A 21,437-nucleotide genomic window follows, 5' to 3' on the forward strand; every position below is an offset into this window, starting at 1 on the left:
ATTTTAACCTTGCTGAATACAAAACAAATAATTTTTTTTTAAAAGATATTTACGATCTATTAAGCTTTGTATATATGTTTTAAAAATAATTGACCTTGCTCTCTAATCCTACACAAAGCCCAAGACAAATTTACCTGCAGGACAAGATATACTTTATTGTCCTGCACTTTATTACTTTATTTTTTACAAATACTTTGTTTCTTTTTTTACATCTAGATATACAGGCTGATAAAGACTGCCTAAATTCAACATATAAACTGTCTCGATGTTAATTTACTCAGCAGTTTTTACTACTGTATATTTTATGATCTTATCTATGGAGATCTATTTGTTTACCTTAAAAACCTGAAACCGTATACCTGAACGAAATTTCTCATGAAATTGAAAAACTAATTTATGCAACAACCAATTCAGACTAAAGGAGAATATGAACGCTCAATACTGCAATTACAAGATTTCAATTGAAAGAAAAGACAACCTTAAATCACAATGAATCTGAAAAGATGCCTAACGGCTACAAATGTATTATTATTTGTTAGGATTTGTCTGAAGTTGTAACTGTTTGAAGTCAATGTATGTATATGTGCTTTGGATTTTGTTAATGTAAAAAATGTAAAGTAAATGTATTTTCATGTCTGTCCATTCCTGCTTTTATTTCGGAACTTGTGAGCGGAAATGCAGTGACTACGTCAGAGCTCCATGTGCAACACGCGGGTTCACTTCCACACTGCCGACGGCGCGTGTGGGACACTTTTCTCTGACTGCGCCGTCCGACCAACCAGCGTATTATCGAACTAAACTCGCTTTCTCCGTGTAACTGCTGCTTATTTTACTCAAAATTCAAGGCCACGCCGACAGACATCTGCTCCGCGGTGAAATTTGGTCTTAATCCGTAGTTTTTTCTTAGTAATCATCTCCCCTCTCCTGCTCTCCAGAGTTTCACGTGGAGAGCGGAGGGCTCGTCACTACGAAGCCTTCATCAGTTCATCAGTCACGGCTGCTAGCATCCGCTATCTTGAGGGAAGCATGTCAAAGATGGCAACATTGATCCTGGAGGACGGGACGGCGTTCAAGGGGCTCCTTTTTGGTGCCGATGTGTCAATTTCGGGAGAAGTTGGTACGTCCCTTTTTACGCTAATTCCTGGCTGCTAAATCTCTGAACGTCAGTGCTACTTTCAGCTAGCTCGTACCGTGCTTAAGTCCCCTGCGTGCGCCCGCTCGCCCAAAACGCTGACTTTCGATGAGGCTCTTGGGACGTGGAACGAGTCGACGGCCCAAAGCGCCAAACCCCCTTTTTCCCCAAACCAGTAACTCAACATTACCCCCCCCCCCCCGCGACGTGCAGCCAAACTTCTGCCAACATCTGTTAATTACGTCCGGTTGGTTACAGTTCATTAGGCACATGCCGGCTCTTCTTTCCAATATAATTCACCATTCAGTGTCAGTACCTCCACGGATCTACGTGTCCTCATGGGCTGGCAGGGCAATGAGGGACTGTGACTGGAGCTTTCAACTTTTTAAAATAAGTCGAATTTCGCTGGAATAACCGCACCTCAATGTGCCGCAGGTGTGCCAAATTACAAATGAGGCAACATTTGAAACTAGTTGACTGATGCGTGTGCAGGTTTAAGTCAAAACTAATCTTGCCTTCCACTTTTAAAGAGTGATCACAGTCCCTTTCACACAGTGGGATAAGTGCATGCCTGTTTAAAAATGACCTAACAAATGACTTTGCATCACATATTGAAGCTCCAGTCGCATTTAACCGCATCATTTTGCGCTTCCAGTGTTTCAGACGGGTATGGTGGGCTACCCCGAGGCTCTCACTGACCCATCCTACCACTGCCAGCTGCTGACCCTCACTTACCCTCTGGTGGGCAACTACGGTGTGCCGCAGGACGCCGAGGGAGAGTTCGCACTCAGCCAGGTGGGGCGGCCATGAGTCAACTCGCGTGTGGGATGATGAGCTAATGGGAGGAATGAAACTCTTGTCTGTAATCCTAGCGTTTATTCCCCTCACACCGACGCCAGATCGTGATGACTTTTCCCGCGCGCTCGCGTTGTCCTCCTCAGTGGTTCGAGTCGTCAAAGATCCACGCTGCGGCGCTCATCATCGGAGAGCTGTCGGAGAATCCCAGTCACTGGAGTTCAGTCAAGTCGCTGGACCAGTGGCTCAAGGAGCAAGGTGTTCCGGGATTACGAGGTGGGGAAATCTAAATGGACTAATACTAATGAATTTGTTCAGAAGTAATTGCTTGATTTGACCGAATTGGAACTAGTGTTAAAAAAACAACTGATGTTTGCAAGCTTTTAAATATAAAAACATAAGACCGTGTGCGTGCCGTTTCTATGTTCTCCAGGGATCGACACGCGCTGTCTGACCAAAAAGATCCGAGAGAAGGGCACCATGTTGGGGAAGCTGGTGGTGGACGGGACTCCTGAGGACAGTGTTCCATTTGACAACCCAGACAAGAGGAACCTGGTTCAGGAAGTCTCCATGAAGGTAAAACGTTGAACTTATTTAGAGCCTTGTGACTTTTTGTGTGTTTTTTCTATCTTCACATTATCATCAAGTTAACTAAAATGTGCGTAGGAAAAAGAACAAACCGGTTTAGAGTAAGCAAACGAAAAGGATCGTTCTTGTCTTAATACATCAGCGTGTATCTGACTACTTCTCGTGCGTTTGTGTCCAGGAGCCCACGGTATTCAACCCCAGCGGTGGTTTGCGAATCACAGTAGTGGACTGCGGCATCAAATACAACCAGATCCGCTGCCTGGCTCAGAGGGGCGCCTGTGTTACCGTCGTCCCCTGGGACCACCCGCTGGACAGCAAAGGTCAGTGACGTACCTCCATGCTATCGACAGACTTTCCTTTCAACTTCCGCACTACGTAAGGGAAAGCGACATTTAGGTGCATTTAGGTTCAAGATCTGGGCCTAATCACGGCGGGTTTTTCACTATAACGTTTGCATGATACTTCATCTTTGCTTTTTAACACCTTCTGAAATGAGTTTGTATTCAAAATGGCCAGAGGCCTTTTAGAAGGATGTCTTTGTGTTTGTTTTCATTAGCTGATGTCAGGAGTCCCCAGGTAACGTGGGGCGATGTGCAGAATCCGAGCAGTGGGAGCGTCAATGGCTGCAAGCTGTTGACCAGCTCTGCTAAGTAACACTGGACTGATCGAGAATGCTCGTGCCTACACTTGCTTCCTTTTCCTTCCAATCCACGTGTTTATTTGACAGTCACTATTCGCACAAAGGCCAGAAGGTGATTTATTTAGGGTTGTGTGTGCGACCTTTGGTCAGGTGCCATATGCCTGGAAGACCTCTCCCTGCTACGATAAGTTTTATTGTCTCTCTGAACGAGCATTGACAGTCCAGACCCCATCCCCCGCAACCTCACCCGCCAGCTCAGGACCTCCAAACCCCCCCGCCCCTCACCCACCACGATGATTGCTCTCTACTGTCAACAAGTCTTCACTTGTTCAAAAGTCAGAACCCCCACAAAGCAGTTGCATTTCTTTTCCTATTACGATGTTACGCAACAATCTAGCCAAACATTAAAAGTTGGGGGGTTTTTTTGCTGTCTTTTCCTAGATTTTGATGGTTTGTTCATCAGTAACGGCCCCGGGGACCCCCAACTGTGTCAGACCACCATCAGCAACGTGAGGAAGGTGGTCTGCGTGGAACGTCCCAAGCCGGTTTTCGGCATCTGCCTCGGACACCAGCTGCTCTCATTAGTCATTGGATCAAAGACCTTCAAGATGAAGTTAGTACCCCGTACTCACACACACTTCCTTGTTTTGCTCTGGTCTTTATTGCATTACTCTTTACATTTGCATTCTCATCTCCATCACATTTTTGCTGCAAACATGGCTGAATCAGTGTAAAAAAATGCTTTGGTTGGTTGGCTTTCAGCATCCTTCTGATTTAAACTCGCTCATGGCAAGCTAATAGAATATTTTTGGAGCAGGACAAAGACCAAAATGCCCCCTCGGAGTCCTAAACCAGGGAACCTCTTCAAAAACCTGTGTGCGCTATCTAGAAACAGACATTCATGCCAGGGATTATTTTTTTGTTGGAGAGTTGTGATGTTAACTCCAGATTTCTGCTGTTCTCAGCAGTCTGCTCGCTCCTGACTGATCTTGTTATGAGAGAAAGCCTAACAGACAAGCCGGTCCGCTCCCCACCGCAGAAGCCCACAGCAACATCTGTGAGACGCCACAGACAGCCGCTTTATCAGGCTCCGAGTGAAGGTCACAGAGGACAGAGACATTTTCCCATCGCACCTCTGGAATGTTGTTGGCGTCTCAAATGACGAGGGCATTGTGGGATTGCAGCTATTCAGTTCACAGGGAATCTTTGAAAGCACCGTGTGGTGTATGTCAGCGTTGGACCCCAATGCCTTCAATTTGTAAGCTAAACAAAAGAAAGGTGCAAGCTGCCGCACACTTTGTTATGCATCTTCATCTGTTCAATATCTCTCCTGGAAAGTGAAGTGATTTTTGTTTCAGTGATTGTTTGACCGGCTTATGTTTTTTTTACATTTTTTTTTTAAAACTTTTTTTGCTTCAAAAATTTTAATTTGACTGTTCGAACTGTAGAACATTAGAACTTTGGGTTGCTTTAAATAGTTTTCACAATGGAAATACACTAATTTAAACCAACCATCATTTATGGTTCGAACAATGTTTGTGTTTATTTTTTCTGGCCTTTTCATGCCTGTATTGTGTCATTTTAATCTCTAGATGGAGGTCTTATGCTCCTATTGGTGTGAAACAGCCAGATCCCCGACTAGACTGCTAATGTTATTATCTAACTTACATGGCGTTCATCTCTTGAAAATGAAAACGAGTAACGCCAAGGATGTCTTTCTCCTGTCTTTTTTAGGTACGGTAACCGTGGGCACAACCAGCCTTGCATCCACAAGGGAACGGCTCGATGCTTCATCACCAGTCAGAACCACGGCTTCGCCGTCGACCCCGACACGCTGCCCGAAGACTGGGACGTCCTGTTTACCAACGCCAATGATCACACCAATGAGGGCATCGTGCACAACACGAAACCCCTGTTCAGGTAACGCGCTGAGCGACATCAAGGGGATGTGAATAAATGGTGTGATTAAATCTTTGGTTGATCTTTTTTTCATTGTTTTTATTTTTATTTTTTAGTGTTCAGTTCCACCCAGAGCACATGGCGGGGCCCACGGACCTGGTCGGCCTGTTCGATGTCTTCCTTGACACCGTGAAGGAGCACAAGGCTGGCAACGCCACCACATCTGGTAAGAACCCGTGAGGATTTTTTATAGTTTGTTTTTTAATTCTCTAACGTTGCTTTCCGATGTTTCATTAAATAAGTAAATGACGAGACAGCATGTCTGACTGACGGCTCACAACTGCCCTTTCTGAGAGACCAGTCCCTGCCAGAGAGGGAGGTGGAGAACCACTCCTTGTGAAAAGCTACACGTTTAGGGCTGTGCTTCAAGTGTTCAGTTGACATTAATAGCTAATCGGCACAGTGTTAAGTTAGTGCATTACAGTAATGAATATGAGCAACACCGTCCAAATCCTTGCTTGTGATTTTTCCAGTGAAGCAACGTCTCATGGACCACCTCACCTACCCGGGTTCCCCAAAGCCTGAAGAGGTCGAACGACCGAGGAAGGTCCTCATCCTGGGCTCCGGAGGGCTATCCATCGGCCAGGCCGGGGAGTTTGACTACTCCGGCTCCCAGGTGTGTGAGGAGTGCCAACAGCAGTTCAAATAGTCCCCAAGTTAGGTCTTTATGAGGCGGGCGGGCTTGTTATTTCATCTGACGTTGTCTTGTTCTTTAGGCCATTAAAGCGCTCAAGGAAGAGAACATCCAGACCGTGCTGATCAACCCAAACATCGCCACTGTCCAGACCTCCAAGGGCTTGGCTGACAAAGTCTACTTCCTGCCTATCACGGCGGAGTATGTCACTCAGGTACGGATGAACAAACATATTATCTATATTTGTGCGTTTTTTGCATTTTATTTAAGGTTCAATACAAATAATATTTTTGTGTTACTGAGAAGTTGAAGTGAGCAGTCCTATGTGCTAATAACAATATGACTTATGTGGAAATGGAGAATATATAAGAAAAGAAAAGGACAATAAATTACTTTATCTTGTACTTGTACAGCTCTTTCTGCGTCAATGCTCCATGTTGTTTTTTGCCCTCAGGTGATCAAAAATGAACGTCCAGACGGCGTGCTGCTGACCTTCGGCGGTCAGACGGCGTTGAACTGCGGCGTGGAGCTCACCAAGCTGGGCGTCCTGGAGAAGTACGAAGTTAAGGTTTTGGGGACACCCGTGGCGTCCATCGAGATGACCGAAGACCGGAAAGTCTTTGTGGAGAAGATGGAAGAGATCAACGAACACGTCGCACCCAGCGAAGCGGCGCTTTCTGTCGATCAGGTGAGGAGGCTGCTCAACCGTTCCTGCACAACATGCCTGGTGTTTTGTTATGTCCGAACGCGTCCTCTCCACCTGTGCGTTTTATCAGGCGGTGGCAGCTGCCGAACGCCTCGGCTACCCGGTTCTGGTGCGCGCGGCGTTTTCGCTGGGAGGCCTGGGCTCGGGCTTCGCCAACAACGGGGAGGAGCTCGTCGCTCTGGTGACCGCAGCCTTCGCCCACACTTCCCAGGTGCTCGTGGACAAATCCCTGAAGGGCTGGAAGGAGATTGAGTACGAGGTGGTTCGCGATGCCTACGACAACTGTGTGACGGTGAGTACGGAGGAGACTAGAGATGTTGTCAAGCAAGCATACGAGCACGTGTGGGCCACCCAAGACAATGAGAAGCATTTTCAGTTGCAGAAATTGAATTTTGGAAAAAATGGACTACCCGTCCACATCATTTTTTCACTTTTTAGGGGGGGGTTCTATAAAATTAAGCCCTTTTGTTGGCTGAAACTTTTATTTCCCCCAAAAGATGTATAGATGGTGAACATAATTATTTTTCCACATTGAGATCTGATGTGTTTTCAAAGTGTTTAAGTAATGAAACCGCTGCCTATTACAAAGATGTAAAAGCGTAATATTACTGAACTTCTGAATAGCGTTTTGTACATAAATCTACTTATTTCATGTAGCATTTGACGATACTCGTTTGTATGCTTGAGAGTCCATTTGTTGTTGTTCAGGTGTGTAATATGGAGAATATTGACCCTCTGGGCATCCATACTGGAGAATCCATCGTTGTGGCGCCCAGTCAGACGCTCAACGACCACGAGTACAACATGCTGAGGAACACTGCTATCAAAGTCATCAGGCACCTCGGCATCGTAGGAGAGTGCAACATCCAGTACGCCCTTAACCCAGAATCTGAACAGGTACCCGGGAACACAATATTTTAAGTGCAACCGGAATCCACACGCTACTTGGACGGAAGTACAAACACTAATGCACGAATGATGTTTTGCAGTACTACATCATCGAGGTGAATGCCCGTCTGTCACGGAGCTCGGCCCTGGCCAGTAAGGCGACCGGTTATCCTCTGGCTTATGTTGCAGCCAAACTGGGCCTGGGGATCCCACTGCCACTACTCAAGTAAGCGTGGAATATCCAAATATGTCAGAAGAAAAACAGCCTCTCAGACTAAACATGAGGATTGAGCCAGCAGGAGTGGGTTGATAGTTTACATAAATACAATTTTTCTGTGTAGATGTGTTAATATTTGTCCAAATCTTTTTATTTCGTTATGCCGGTATTTCATAGGCAGTGTAAGAAATGAGTCATCTTTATCTGCACATTAATTAATTATTGACTTGTGCTATTTATTTACTTTTCAGTTTTGTATTTACTTATCCATCCAAAACTTGTTGGAGTTGTGTGATTTAGGAATGCAAATTCTGAAGCAAATCTGTTTCCTCTAGGAACTCTGTGACCAACTCGACAACAGCGAACTTTGAGCCCAGCTTGGACTACTGCGTGGTGAAGGTGCCTCGCTGGGATCTCAGCAAGTTCCTCAGGGTTTCCACTGAGATTGGCAGCTCCATGAAGAGTGTTGGTAAGAGAAAAGGAATTGTATTACCACATCCATCATGGCCTGCTGTTGGTGAAACTGCATTAGCACGCAGTGAATAGGTCTTCACCGGTGCTTCTTCTCGACAGGCGAGGTAATGGCCATCGGCCGCAACTTTGAAGAGGCCTTCCAGAAAGCTCTGAGGATGGTGGACGAGAACTGTGTCGGCTTTGACCACACCATCAAGCCCGTCTCTGAGAAGGTAGAATTAAAAAATAGGCAGTTTGTGCCTCATTTTTTTCTGTTACCGCTGTTGATAAATATAATATGTCCTTCAACCCCATTATTGTCCATTATTTACATTGCATCGAATCAACCACGCTGTTGTCCACTGTTCCCTATTTGATGGAGTTCTTTTCCCAAAGCTTTTATCAAAAACATTTCAAATCCTCCGGCAAATGTTGAGATGCAGAATCGGATACATTGTAATCTGCCCTCTTTGCTCATCAGGAGTTGCAGATTCCTACGGACAAGCGCATCTTTGTTTTGGCGTCGGCCTTTCGAGCCGGCTACACGGTGGACCAGCTGAATGAGCTCACCAAGATCGACCGCTGGTTCCTGCACAAGATGAAGAACATCGCCGACCACGAGCAATTGTTAGAGACGTACAACCAGGTAAATCTGATGAGAGGGAACTGATGATGGGAGCGGGGAATACAACGCAGTCCGGGCTTCTCTTGAGTCTTTGGTATTTGTTGTTCTCTTCCTACCAGGATGAGAGCGCCATGCCTCCAGAGGTGTTGCGAAAGGCCAAACAGCTGGGCTTTTCAGACAAGCAGATCGCCCAAGCTGTACAGAGGTGAGAAGGGGCCGTACTCACGGGCACGTTGCGATTTTTAGTCAAGTTGCCGCAGTCAGTTGGCACCACAATTGAATCTGTATACCAAACAGGATGTAGATAATCTCGTTGTGCGTGAGTTAATCCATTCCGTTGTTGTCCTTATTCACACCGGAATGGATGGTTTGAAATATTGGTATTTTATTTTCCTTACTTCCCCCATAAATATGTTCTGACGTGTTTTTTTTTTTTTTTTCCCTCCTACAGCACAGAGCTTGTCGTTCGAAAGCTGCGTCACGATTGGTCCATCCTCCCTGTAGTGAAGCAGATTGACACAGTGGCGGCCGAATGGCCCGCCCACACGAACTACCTGTACCTGACCTACCACGGCACAGAGGACGACCTGGCCTTCAACGACCAGCACATCATGGTGATCGGCTCGGGCGTTTACCGCATCGGCAGCAGCGTGGAGTTCGACTGGTGCGCGGTCGGGTGCATCACAGAGCTCAGGAAGGCGAGTCTGAGCTGAGTGGAAGAGTACGATAGGAAACATTTCACCGCTTTACCTCAGGCAGTGCTTTTATCTGTTAGACATGCAGGACTTTCCATCCAAAGCTATGGACAGACATACAGATACAGAATAGCAGAGACTCTCTCCGGCCCACCGCGGTCTGAATACTGCTTTAATAACTGGTTCTCTCATTTATTGCAGATGGGCTATAAGACCATCATGGTGAACTACAACCCAGAGACCGTCAGTACAGACTATGACATGTGTGACCGCCTCTACTTTGACGAGATTTCCTTTGAGGTAAGGGTTAATATATTTAGCCTTATCCTGAAACACATATAAGTAAAATATAAAAGTTATTTGAAAAGAAGAGTTGCTGTTCGATGTATAGATGGTTAAATTAGCCCCGGGCATCTTTCAGGTGGTGATGGATATCTATGAGAGGGAAAACCCCGAGGGAGTGATCCTGTCCATGGGCGGCCAGCTTCCCAACAACATCGCCATGTCGCTGCACCGTCAGCAGTGCCGCATCCTGGGAACCTCCCCCGAGTTCATCGACTCGGCCGAGAACAGGTTCAAGTTCTCCCGAATGCTGGACACCATCGGAATCAGCCAGCCGCAGTGGAAGGAGCTCTCCGACAGGAAGGTACGACGGCCCGGGTTCACTCGAACATTAGTTTAAAATATAAACTCTTGGAGGGAGAAGTGGATGTGTTGCGAAGGATCCTTTTCAGCGTTCTATTTCTCGATTTCTTTTTTTCTTCAGTCTGCTGTGACGTTTTGTGAGACCGTGGGTTATCCCTGCCTGGTTCGTCCTTCCTACGTTCTCAGCGGGGCGGCCATGAACGTCGCCTATAGCGACAGCGACCTCGAGAAATACCTCACCGACGCTGTCGCCGTGTCCAAGGAATATCCCGTTGTGATCTCCAAATTCATCCAGGAGGCCAAGGTCAGCAAAGATAGTAGTAAAAGTTGAGCTCTAACATGATCTGTCAGAAGATGAACTTTATAAAATCGAGTCTGTGTCGTTTGTGTTGTGTCCAGGAGATAGACGTGGACGCCGTCGCCTCTGATGGGGTGGTGATGGCCATCGCGGTGTCTGAACACGTGGAGAACGCCGGCGTCCACTCTGGAGATGCCACACTGGTGACGCCCCCGCAGGACCTCAATCAGAAGACGATGGAGAGGATCCAGGTGATCGTCCATGCCATCGCTCAGGAGCTGCAGGTCACTGGACCTTTCAACTTGCAGCTGATCGCCAAGGTGAGCACCTTGAAGGAACAATTCATATATATTCATATTCAGTGAACTGCGAACAGGTGCGCGTGTCAGAAGGGAGCGCGAGATTCAGTGAATTTCAAACAGGGTAAGTGATGGTTTTAATACTTTCTGGTATATCCAAGTTAAGTTACCCAGGAGCTTTGTTGACATAGACTTGGCTATGTAGCTGTTAGCTACAGCTTGATGAATTGAGTCATTTAACACAGCGGGAGAGAACGAGACGTTGGCCAGCTAGCTAAAGCTCCGGTGGAAAATGATTAGCTACCGCTACCCCCCCCCCGTCAACTAATTACTCGAAGAAAGATTCGTTCATTTTACTGAACGAGATTCAAAGAACCGAGTCGGTCAAATGGTCGGTAATATCTTACCACCCCGTCAACGAATGACTCGAAGAAATCTCTGGGACAAAACCAGTTGAAAACCCCTGCCCTAGAGGGGTAATATCCTTCTCACCCTTTTCACCCTTGACCCATTTTCATGCCTGTTATTAAGCGGTGCTTTTTCTTCCCCAGGATGACCAATTGAAAGTGATCGAGTGCAACGTCCGAGTCTCCCGCTCCTTCCCCTTTATATCAAAGACACTGGGCGTGGACCTGGTCGCGTTGGCAACACAGATCATTGTGGGGGAAGACGTGGAGCCCTTGGGCCTCATGAGAGGCAAAGGGATTGTGGGAGTGAAGGTAACCTCGTTACGGCTGAAGCTTCTATGGGGACTGTTGTCCTTAAAGCTGAGGAAACACCAGTCCATCATTTTCCCTTTTTCCTCCTAACCATTTGTCACATATCCTCCAGGTCCCCCAATTTTCGTTCTCTCGCCTGGCCGGAGCCGACGTGGTGCTCGGGGTGGAGATGACCAGCACTGGCGAGGTGGCGTGTTTTGGGGAGAACCGATACGAGGCTTACCTCAAAGCCATGCTCTCCACGGGCTTTAAGATCCCCAAAAAGAACATCCTGCTGTCCATCGGCAGTTATAAGGTACTGGCCTCGACATTGACCTCTTATGAGCCGTTATGAGTTTGGGGTCGGCCCGAAAGCCGCATAGGAGTGTAACCCCCCGACCCATGGGCTACTCACCTGAGCGGCGAGTCTCCGGTTTGATTCCTGACGAGCCGGAACATTTGCTGCATGCTGCTCATCTAGGAAATTAGAAGAAATGTTAATCCAAATGTTTAAAAAGTTTATTTGTCTCTTCATTTATTGTGTTAATTGGACAAAAATTTGTATATTCAGTTAAATTCTAACGACCTTTTTCAAACAGTGTTTTCTACGTTTGGTGTATCTTACAGAACAAGAGTGAGCTGCTGCCCACCGTGCAGGCTCTGGAGTCCATGGGTTACGACCTGTACGCCAGTCTGGGTACTGCAGACTTCTACACAGAACATGGAGTCAAGGTAGCTGAGCGGTAACTTTCACTTAATTACAGAAATATATATTCGGTGTAGTGCATGACTGCTCAGTCAAGTGACAGGAGACATTCATTGGATCGACAGACGTATTATAGTTCAGAGTGCCACCCAATTGACTGGCTGTGGAATAAAACTAAGAATCAGAGGTAACCGCATATACGCATATTTGTTAAATAAAGATTATCCTCTACCCAATGAATGAATAATATGTTGTCCATAAACTGAGCGATTTAATATCCCGACCAGTGATGAAACGAAACTATCAAATAAGGAATTATCGATCGACCCTCCTGGCTTACGGTTCCAGGTGAAAGCAGTGGACTGGCCATTTGAGGAGGAGGTGAGCGAGTGTCCCACCAAAGAGAAGCAGCGCAGCATCATGAACTACTTGGAGGAAAACCACTTTGATCTGGTCATCAACCTTTCCATGAGGAACAGTGGAGGTCGCCGGCTCTCCTCCTTCGTCACCAAGGGCTACAGGACAAGACGCATGGCCATCGACTACTCCGTCCCGCTCATCATCGACATCAAGTGCACCAAGCTCTTTGTCCAGGTCAAATTCATTGGTTTGTTGTTGCTCTCTAAGAACGATACTGAGCTTTTTGTTGGATGTCAACATGCGTGTTGATTGGTCTTCAGGCTCTTCATCAGATCGGTCGGGCTCCACCGGTGAAAACGCACATCGACAGCATGACGTCCCAGACGCTGGTCCGTCTGCCGGGTAAGTGGCAGCGACGTGCAGTGATCGATCCATGTGTTACTCTCTCCTCAATGACCGTGGGGGCTTTGAGAAGGTCTGGACGTATGTCTACAGTCGCAAACGGCAGAGCAGATACAAGTCTTTTTTCTATTTTCTTTTTTTTTTTTTTTTAAAGAGGTACCTAAATAAGGAAGCTTCAAGAGCAACATTGAACATGTGTTAATATTTTTTGAATGACACCGGTAACTGATAAATAGATTTTTTCATACTAACTACAAAAATGAATATAACAAACTGTTATATTATTTTTGAGGTACCAATAATCTTTTTTGAGCATTTAAATCATTTCTTGGTTCCATAGACCTTAATACTTGTTGGAATGATGTCTCCATCACCAGGTTAAAACCCTTATAAGACCAAAATCAGGATAAGAATTGTAAATAACAGTGTACATGCCATTGAACAAAGTGTTTGTTCAGAAATCTAACATTTTGCACAATGATCCTCAGGGCTGATCGACGTGCATGTTCACCTGCGGGAGCCCGGTGCCACACACAAGGAGGACTTCTCCTCTGGGACGGCAGCTGCTCTGGCAGGAGGCGTGACCATGGTGTGTGCGATGCCCAATACTTCCCCCGCCATCACCGACGCCGGCACCCTGGCCCTGGCACAGAAGGTACGCAGAGGGTTCTTCATTATTATTATTTTTCTTTTCCATCAGTCAAATCGGAGCTCATTTGTCTGGTCCAAGCTGTGAAACAAATCCGATCGAGATCCAGTGAATCTTTAATCCAATGTCAGAATTTCTTTTTGGCTTTCATCAACATGAGATATTATCCAAGCCTTTAATCAAAGTTAACCGACATAGAATGAGAGAAATGAATCCCGTGTCACATCGTATCATCAGCTGGCCAAAGCGGGCTGCAGGTGTGACTACGCCCTGTATTTGGGCGCGGCTTCAGACAACGCCGCCGCGCTGCCGTCCATCGCCAGCCAGGCTGTCGCCCTGAAGATGTACCTGAACGACACGTTCTCCACCCTCAAGATGGACAACGTATCTCTCTGGATGGAGGTAGGTCTAAGCCAACAATGTTTATCGTAATATACTGTTTTCAAAATGTAGTTTTTTTTTTTATTATGAATGGATGTTACACTGGTAGAAACCTGGAGAAAATCATTTCAATGCCCCCAATGGGGGCGAATAAGAGCAAAATACGGAATATATTTTTGGCATTTAAAAAAATTATTTTTTAAATGTTGTTGAACCCTTCTGTCAAATTACAACCAGAGATAAATGTGTCTCAAACTAGTTTTCTATATTTGTTTGATAGTAGGACTCTTGCAAAACTGTATGGAAAGGAAATTGGTGTCAAACATTACTTGCCTGAATTTATTTTTGTCATTTTTAGTCTTTTTAGGCATCTTTGCCCAAGTGTCAAATTCCTTCATTTGACAATTGGGCAAAGAACGTTTTTAATTTGGTAGACTGATTTGTGGAGCCTTAAGACCCCGTTAAGATGTGTCTTTTGTTAATCACCCTGTACACTAAACCCTGTGTCTGCTTTTCTCTGAAGCACTTTGAGAAGTGGCCCAAGCAGATGCCCATCGTTGCTCACGCTGAGAAGCAGACGGTGGCCGCTATCCTCATGGTGGCCCAGCTCTACCAGCGGCCCGTCCACATCTGCCACGTGTCCTCAAAGGAAGAGGTAAAATACAGTTTTCCGTTTGATTATTTACAAGATTTATTTTACTTTCATTTTGTCATTTTGTGAAGTCAAAATGTCAACAATATGGTCAATTGTAGAAGGAGGGATCGGGAGATCGACAGGCGGATTGGATTTTTTTTTGAGAAAAGTTAATGTTAAACAAATGAATCCCTGAGCTTAAAATGTAAGCTTTGTTCTTGAAAAGCAAAATTGAAAATATCTTATTTTTGCAGAGCCATCCCATAATAATACCGTTGAAATATGTAGTGGTAGGTTAGTTGTATTCATCGCCAATTACATTTGTGCCGGGCATTCACATTAAGACTGTCAATGCTGTATGCTCATTGTCACAGCCATGTACTCGTTCAATTATGTATGTATTATTTATACCGGTTATGTTCCTGCTGCAAGTATTTAATGACATTGTGCTCCACAGGCCTGATGTCTCCATGCTGTTTTATTAACCCCACCTCGTCCTCCCCTTGACTTCTTTTTAAGATCTTGATCATCAGAGCAGCGAAGCAGAAGGGCATCCAGGTCACATGTGAGGTGGCCCCTCATCACCTCTTTCTTTGCGAGGACAACGTGGCGATGATCGGAGACGGACGGGCGCAGGTACGGCCCATGCTGGGAACCCGCGAGGACATGGAGGCACTCTGGGAGAACCTGGACATCATCGACTGCTTCGCCACGGATCACGGTCAGCGAACACACACCAAGCAGCCCGACGGTGAAATCACGATCACCTGAGGACGAGAGCGAATGTTTTACTCGTGAACATGTTTCGTGTCGTCAGCTCCCCACTCTGTTGAGGAGAAGAGCGGCGACCGCCCCCCTCCAGGGTACCCCGGCCTGGAGACGATGCTGCCGCTGCTGCTGACCGCCGTCAGCGACGGGCGTCTCCTTCTGGATGACATCATCAGGCGTCTTTACGACAATCCACGCAAGATCTTCGGCCTCCCTGTGCAGGAAAACACCTACGTGGAGGTACACACACGTTGAGATGCTCAAGGGCGGAGGCAAAAAGCGTAGAAAGGAATCGATGCCTCATATGTGATCTGGTGAATAATCCTCACACTTGTATTTTGTTAATGACTTCTTCACTTGTCTGGGCCATCAGGTGGACTTGGAGCAGGAGTGGGTTATTCCTCAGGCCATGCAGTTCACCAAGTCAAAGTGGACACCGTTCCAGGGTATGAAGGTGAAGGGAAAAGTTCGCCGCGTGGTTCTTCGAGGAGAAGTGGCCTACATAGACGGCAAGGTAACATTCACACACATACGTGATCATTCGCTGTAGCCTTATTGTCTTACAAGTTAAGCGGGTTGAATTGAGATGTAGGCTTATGAATAATCTGAGTCATGTTTTAATGGTTTTACATTTATTGTGGTTTGTTCTTTGGAATTATAAAACCGTGTAATAAAGCTTTGAAATACATAACGGTAACAGCTGAATCTTCCCTTAGCACCCTCGCATTCCAATCAATACATTAACAAATCAATAAATAATTGCTAAGACCGTTTTATTCCTTGATTTCACTTATATTTTGGATTTAGGACTCTTGGTCATGTTTGCTGGAGCAAATGTTCAGTACGCAGAAGCTGGGGAATTAAGAAATATGAAATACAATACATAATAATGTCTTGTGTAGTAATACTTGTCTGTGTACACCTGTATTAAAACGAAGAAATGTTCATGTTTATAAGATTCAAAGGTATTCAAATACTGTTATAAACAAATATGTATAACAGTCAAAGGAGTTTATTTGATTAGTTTTGAAAATGATTTTGATCATTGTTCGGGTTACACATGTACATGGAATATACATATGAATGTAAGAAAGGTAGGTGTAATGAGCTAATGCTGTAGATTAAAAACATGATACGTGTTTGGTGGGTCCGTCTAAATGCTTCTCTCCACCTCAGGTGTTGGTGCCTCCGGGTTATGGCGAAGACGTGATCGCGTGGCCCACTTCTTTGATTCATCGCTTCGAACCTGCCAAAGAAAGTCCGATGGTATTCAAAGTTAATGAAACAATAATGGATTAAAAAATAAACACAAACTGAGGAATGAAAAGCTAATAGATGCATGCTACTCTATTTCCTCTTCATCGTCGTCATGGTTCCCTGTGTGGATACTCGTTGCATGTATTCAGAGATTGGGTATTTGTCGTGTTTTTAGACCCCGGAGCACACGCGTCCTACCCCTCCCCGGGAAGGTCCAGTCCGAACCAGGGCGCCCAGCCCCCGCCGGTTAGGAGGTGAGAGCCGCTACCTGCTGCCTCCTCGCATCCACCGCTCCTCCGATCCTGGACTTCCACCAGGTACCACACGTCCCACAATGCTGGGCGAACAGTCCAGCACAGCGGGAAAGTTAGAAATATTTGCCTTTTTATATAAACAGCGTTATGCTTTGCTCGTGTATTTAACTGGTGGGCTGTGTCGCCTCACTCTCTGCAGAGATGGTTATGCTTCTGACGGCCGGCGCTGGCGATGGTTACAGCCACCCTCCTCCTCTGTCCAGGATCCTGTCCCCTCAGTCTGGAACAGGACAGCTTGTTGCTGGACCGTTGTCCCACCTGCAGACCTCTCCTCTGCTGCACCCACTGGTGGGCCAGCACATCCTGTCTGTCAGACAGTTCAGCAAAGAGCAGGTACGCTACACACAAAAAGAGACATTGTGTAACATTTGAGACTTGTGCAACCCTTTTTGTTAATGCCCGTTGTATTTATTTTTCTCAATTTGTATGTTTTGTTGGTTTCAGATCTCCCACCTGTTTAATGTTGCCCACACGTTGCGTATGATGGTTCAGAAAGAACGAAGCCTGGACCTCCTGAAGGTTTGTGCGCTTCATAAAGGTATTCAGTATGTGTGAGGATGCGGATGTACGACACTTTTCCCAGTGACTAGGACCCCTTTTCAGGAATTCTTTGTCTTTGACCGCAGGGATTTGATTCTGAACTTTAGAATGGGAGGGAGATTTTCCCCCCAAAAAGGCCCTGGTTGGGGGTGCTGTGAGTCCTAAACCTGCATTTTGGAATATTTGCTACCACAGTTTTTGTAACTCGTACCTGAGTAGTTATGAGTAGTATTTGTTTGTCTCAAGCCGAGCACCAGATGCATCTCCTGTCTCCGTACCAGGGCTGTCAAAATTTTTAAAGCGAATACTCCAACGTCTTTTTTGAACAAAGACATATATTCAAATATGTGGTTGCGCATTAGGCGCGTCAATAACAGAACAAATCTATACGAGACATAACTACTTGTATAGGTAATTTATTTAAGTTTAAACATATTCAAGAACATATTACCTACACAAAATTAAGTAAATTTACTAACAGCCAAGACCGCAGATCTCTCTTGCATAAGATAACGGTTTAAATGAACGACAACAATAAACAAATGCTGAGTGCTGATGAGTTCAGTGCCAGCAATTTAAGGTTGCGATTCTTGTCCCAAATATGTCAGGCTTCATTCAGTGATTGAAAGTTTTATAGTACCGACATTGGACGCTCCGAGTGAGCTCTGCTGTAAACACGGAACTTTTCCTTGGCATGAAACGGCAAATAATCAAACCAGTGCATGAAGCTGTAGCCTATTTTATTCATGCAATATATAGTCCGTAGATGCGCGCGCCGCCCCCCTGCAAAGCAGACAGTCGCGCCGCCGTTTTTTTTTATTTATTTTTTTACATTTGAATATTAATTTTCACATTTGAATAGTTGTTTTTCACTATTCGAATATAGAATATTGGTTGACAGCCCCACTCCGTACTGTCCAGGGCAAAGTGATGGCGTCCATGTTCTACGAGGTCAGCACTCGCACCAGTAGCTCCTTCGCGGCAGCCATGCAGCGTCTCGGCGGCTCCGTCGTCCACTTCAGCGAATCCACGTCGTCGACACAGAAGGGAGAATCTGTGGCCGACTCAGTCCAGACCATGAGCTGCTACGCCGACGTCCTGGTGCTCCGACACCCGATGCCTGGAGCCGTGGAGGTGGGTGTGAAGTCCAGCATCGTTTGATGTGGATCTGCGCTTTCTGCAAAATCTGTTTTTGTGGTTCTTTCTGAAGCGGGAGAAACCACTAAAACGTGAATTTAAGATTAATACATCATTGGCATTTCTATACTGCATTTTAAAACTACTTTAAATGAGCTGTTAATTGAAGTTTTCTATGATTCCAGCGATTGCATTTCAATTGTTATGACTGTTTGGTTTGTCACTCGTCTCCAGAGTGCTTCTCGTCAGTGCCGTAAGCCTGTGATCAACGCCGGAGACGGCGTCGGGGAGCATCCAACCCAGGCGCTGCTGGACGTCTTCACTATCCGAGAGGAGCTGGGGACTGTTAACGGCATGACGGTGAGGAATTTATCATTCACAGCGGTCCAACTTTTAGTTTGATTGTTGTTCACCATCCTCCAATTAGAACCAGTGTTTAATTGATGTATCCACGATGCGTTACCTTTCAGATAACCATGGTTGGGGATCTGAAACACGGCCGCACGGTTCATTCCCTCGCCAAGCTGCTGACCCAGTACCGCATCACCCTGCGCTACGTGGCTCCAAAGGACCTCCACATGCCGGCAGAGATCATCAGCTACGTGGCCTCAAAGGGCATCAGACAGGTGGGGATGAGACTGTGCTGAAACGGTATCACGAGCCACATTTGTGTATAATCAGATAGATTTCTGTTTACACATAGACATTTCTCAATGGTTTTGATGGTTTTTTATGTTATTAACTCAGTTTGTGCCCATTTTTCACCCGTTTGCAGGAGGAGTTTGAAAGTATTGAGGAAGCTCTGCCAGAGACCGACGTCCTCTACATGACGAGGATTCAGAAGGAGAGGTTTGCGTCTGAAGAGGAGTACAATGCTGTAAGTGAACTTGTTTTTCCTTCAATCCACTGCTTGTGTTTTGTCTCTTTAGACTAAAGTAGAAAACAAGAACATAATTTTCCACCAAAGCCTTTTTTTTTGACTTGGTAAATGATCATTTATGGGATGGAAAGTTGTTTAAAGCAACTCCGCTTACGTTTTGTGTCTCAGTGTTTTGGCCAGTTCATCCTCACCCCTCACATCATGACTGTGGCCAAAAAGAAGATGGTGGTGATGCATCCGCTGCCCAGAGTCAATGAAATCAGGTCAGTCCCAATGTGAACCATGAGGGCTTCTCATGCAATAACCTGTCGACCTCTGGGTGTATCAAAAGAACATTTAGTTTGTCAACTCCGATTCAATTCATTTTTTTCAGAGCAGCTTAGATTCTTACTTGCAATAGAATCCATTTTTCCCCCCTGAAATAAGATTATTGTGGTTGTATGTCAGGCCTCAACTAACTAGTTCATAAGACTCATCAGTGGATTCCACTTCAAACATAGTTTAGTTCCTTTATTATGCAACGGACGAAGACATTTGTGTCCGTAAAAACTAAGGACGTTTTTACTATTTTTGTCAACCGATTAATCCAAAAAAAGCTTAAATCGCTTGACAAGAAGGCTCCCAGGGAGATATTATTTCCAAATGATAAAGTGATATTTAATCTGAATAGATTTTTTGTTAAAAGCGATTGGTCTTGGCGGAAGCCATTTGAAATGAACTTTAATAATCATTGACCGTTCTTGTACAGTAGTGTTGGATAGAGCAGTACTCGAGTCGTTAAACGTATCCTCTTGTGTTTTTCTCTCAGCGTGGAAGTGGACACAGACCCAAGGGCGGCGTATTTCCGTCAAGCAGAGAACGGCATGTACATCCGAATGGCCCTCCTGGCCACCGTACTGGGCAGATAGATCCATGTGGTGTCTATTTGCAGCACAAGTTGTGGACCATTTTTAAGAGTGTTACGTCCTAGACACGATTCCAGCCCGTCAGTGGATTTCTTGTTTCCAGTCCCAGAAGGGGTGTAGTATTAAATACCACAAAAGACTAACTTGATCGTTAGGTTTCTGAACTCGTATAATGCTGCTGCGGACCGGTACTTGTTTTTCATCGTCTTAGTGGACGTTTTCCATAAATCTGCCACTGAACTAGAAATACTAGATGTTGTACTTGGAATTGGGAAAATTGAGAAAGGACATTTAAGTCATAACCGCCGTGGCGTTGTGTGTTATTGATTAAAGGTATTGGTCGCTGAATGAATTTAAAGGGACCCGTTACGATATTAAAATGGAGGAAACGGTGAGGTATTGCTCTGTTCTGACCAATAATGCTGCCAGTTTGCTGGATTATCTACTTCAAAGTGTTCCGTTAACTGAACATTCATACACACGCACATTCTCTTGAAACTCTGCCTTTGATGGTTCAGGAGTGATTCCTTATTCTGCTGCAGTTTAGAAGTACTCTTTTATCATCTGTGAACAAGTGTTGATGAATGACTGTATTATGGGGAGAAATAAATAATAAAAACAATTTCCTCTTTGCATTTGACGCGCTTATTAATATCTCATCGCTTGAAGAAATAAAACACTGAATGTGGCATCAGGCTTTCACTAATGTAAAAACGGACTTGTTTTTTGTAGTAGTAGCAGATTTCAAGTCCTGGTTGTTAAAGTGTAATGCAAAAAGAAAATGGGTTGTGTAACATTACTTTTCTCATGAAGTAAGTTGATTATTTACTTTGTGATCCTTGAGTTTAAAGTAATTTAATTAGTTAATTAATGGTTTATTACCTGTGTATAACTAATAAAACATCTACTCTAATACAAAACTAATGAAACATTTTGAATGCATGTTTGCATGGATAAATTATGGCAAAGAAACCAAGGAAGTGATCGTTACAATAAATGCTGTATTTAAAACTGTTAATTCAATCTAATTCACAAGTGTCCAAGTATGACTCAGCACGTTTTAAACATTGAGAAAAAATGAGATTCCAAGAACAAATAGATCAGATCAAATCTGAATCCCTCAAGACACCGCAGCTGCTGAAGTGTTAAAGACTGCAACTCTCTTCTATGCTATTATCTAACATCCTATGGGAATGTATGCTCCTGTGATTCTTTAATATTAAACGTCACAA

The 21,437-nt window shown here is 45.1% G+C and overlaps 1 protein-coding gene across 2 annotated transcripts; it reads left to right on the forward strand.

Moving 5' to 3' along the window:
* The first annotated feature begins 701 nt into the window (after positions 1–701).
* cad (carbamoyl-phosphate synthetase 2, aspartate transcarbamylase, and dihydroorotase) lies at positions 702–20,840 on the forward strand. Of its 2 annotated transcripts, none has more exons than XM_078093972.1 (45): positions 702–813; positions 936–1,117; positions 1,788–1,927; positions 2,074–2,203; positions 2,361–2,503; positions 2,694–2,835; positions 3,597–3,768; positions 4,890–5,075; positions 5,171–5,280; positions 5,588–5,730; positions 5,831–5,962; positions 6,203–6,436; positions 6,525–6,746; positions 7,163–7,351; positions 7,444–7,568; positions 7,895–8,028; positions 8,133–8,245; positions 8,494–8,658; positions 8,757–8,842; positions 9,089–9,335; positions 9,534–9,632; positions 9,754–9,978; positions 10,099–10,281; positions 10,377–10,595; positions 11,126–11,293; positions 11,406–11,588; positions 11,900–12,004; positions 12,327–12,572; positions 12,659–12,740; positions 13,229–13,395; positions 13,627–13,791; positions 14,294–14,425; positions 14,924–15,125; positions 15,222–15,412; positions 15,546–15,686; positions 16,349–16,438; positions 16,605–16,683; positions 16,883–17,076; positions 17,188–17,262; positions 18,205–18,417; positions 18,655–18,780; positions 18,891–19,046; positions 19,196–19,297; positions 19,469–19,563; positions 20,109–20,840. In XM_078093972.1, exons 2-45 carry the CDS (start codon positions 1,027–1,029, stop codon positions 20,206–20,208), a joined length of 6,642 nt encoding a protein of 2,213 aa, XP_077950098.1. In that variant the 5' UTR covers positions 702–813; positions 936–1,026; the 3' UTR covers positions 20,209–20,840. The 2 variants fall into 2 exon arrangements, with proteins under 2 accessions (XP_077950098.1, XP_040016213.1); XM_040160279.2 differs by having other exon boundaries at positions 703–813; positions 16,605–16,746.
* Positions 20,841–21,437: the final 597 nt, after the last annotated feature.

Source organism: Gasterosteus aculeatus, chromosome 18, assembly GCF_964276395.1.
Source record: "Gasterosteus aculeatus chromosome 18, fGasAcu3.hap1.1, whole genome shotgun sequence".
Classification (NCBI taxonomy): Eukaryota; Metazoa; Chordata; class Actinopteri; order Perciformes; family Gasterosteidae; genus Gasterosteus; species Gasterosteus aculeatus.

What these genes read in the sequence shown, in the direction of transcription:
- cad (XM_040160279.2), top strand. Translation starts at nt 1,027, where the DNA reads ATGTCAAAGATGGCAACATTGATCCTGGAGGACGGGACGGCGTTCAAG. An exon ending in TGGCAACGCCACCACATCTG is followed by an intron (nt 5,281 to 5,587) that starts GTAAGAACCCGT and finishes TGATTTTTCCAG; the next exon opens with TGAAGCAACGTCTCATGGAC. An exon ending in AAGGGATTGTGGGAGTGAAG is followed by an intron (nt 11,294 to 11,405) that starts GTAACCTCGTTA and finishes CATATCCTCCAG; the next exon opens with GTCCCCCAATTTTCGTTCTC.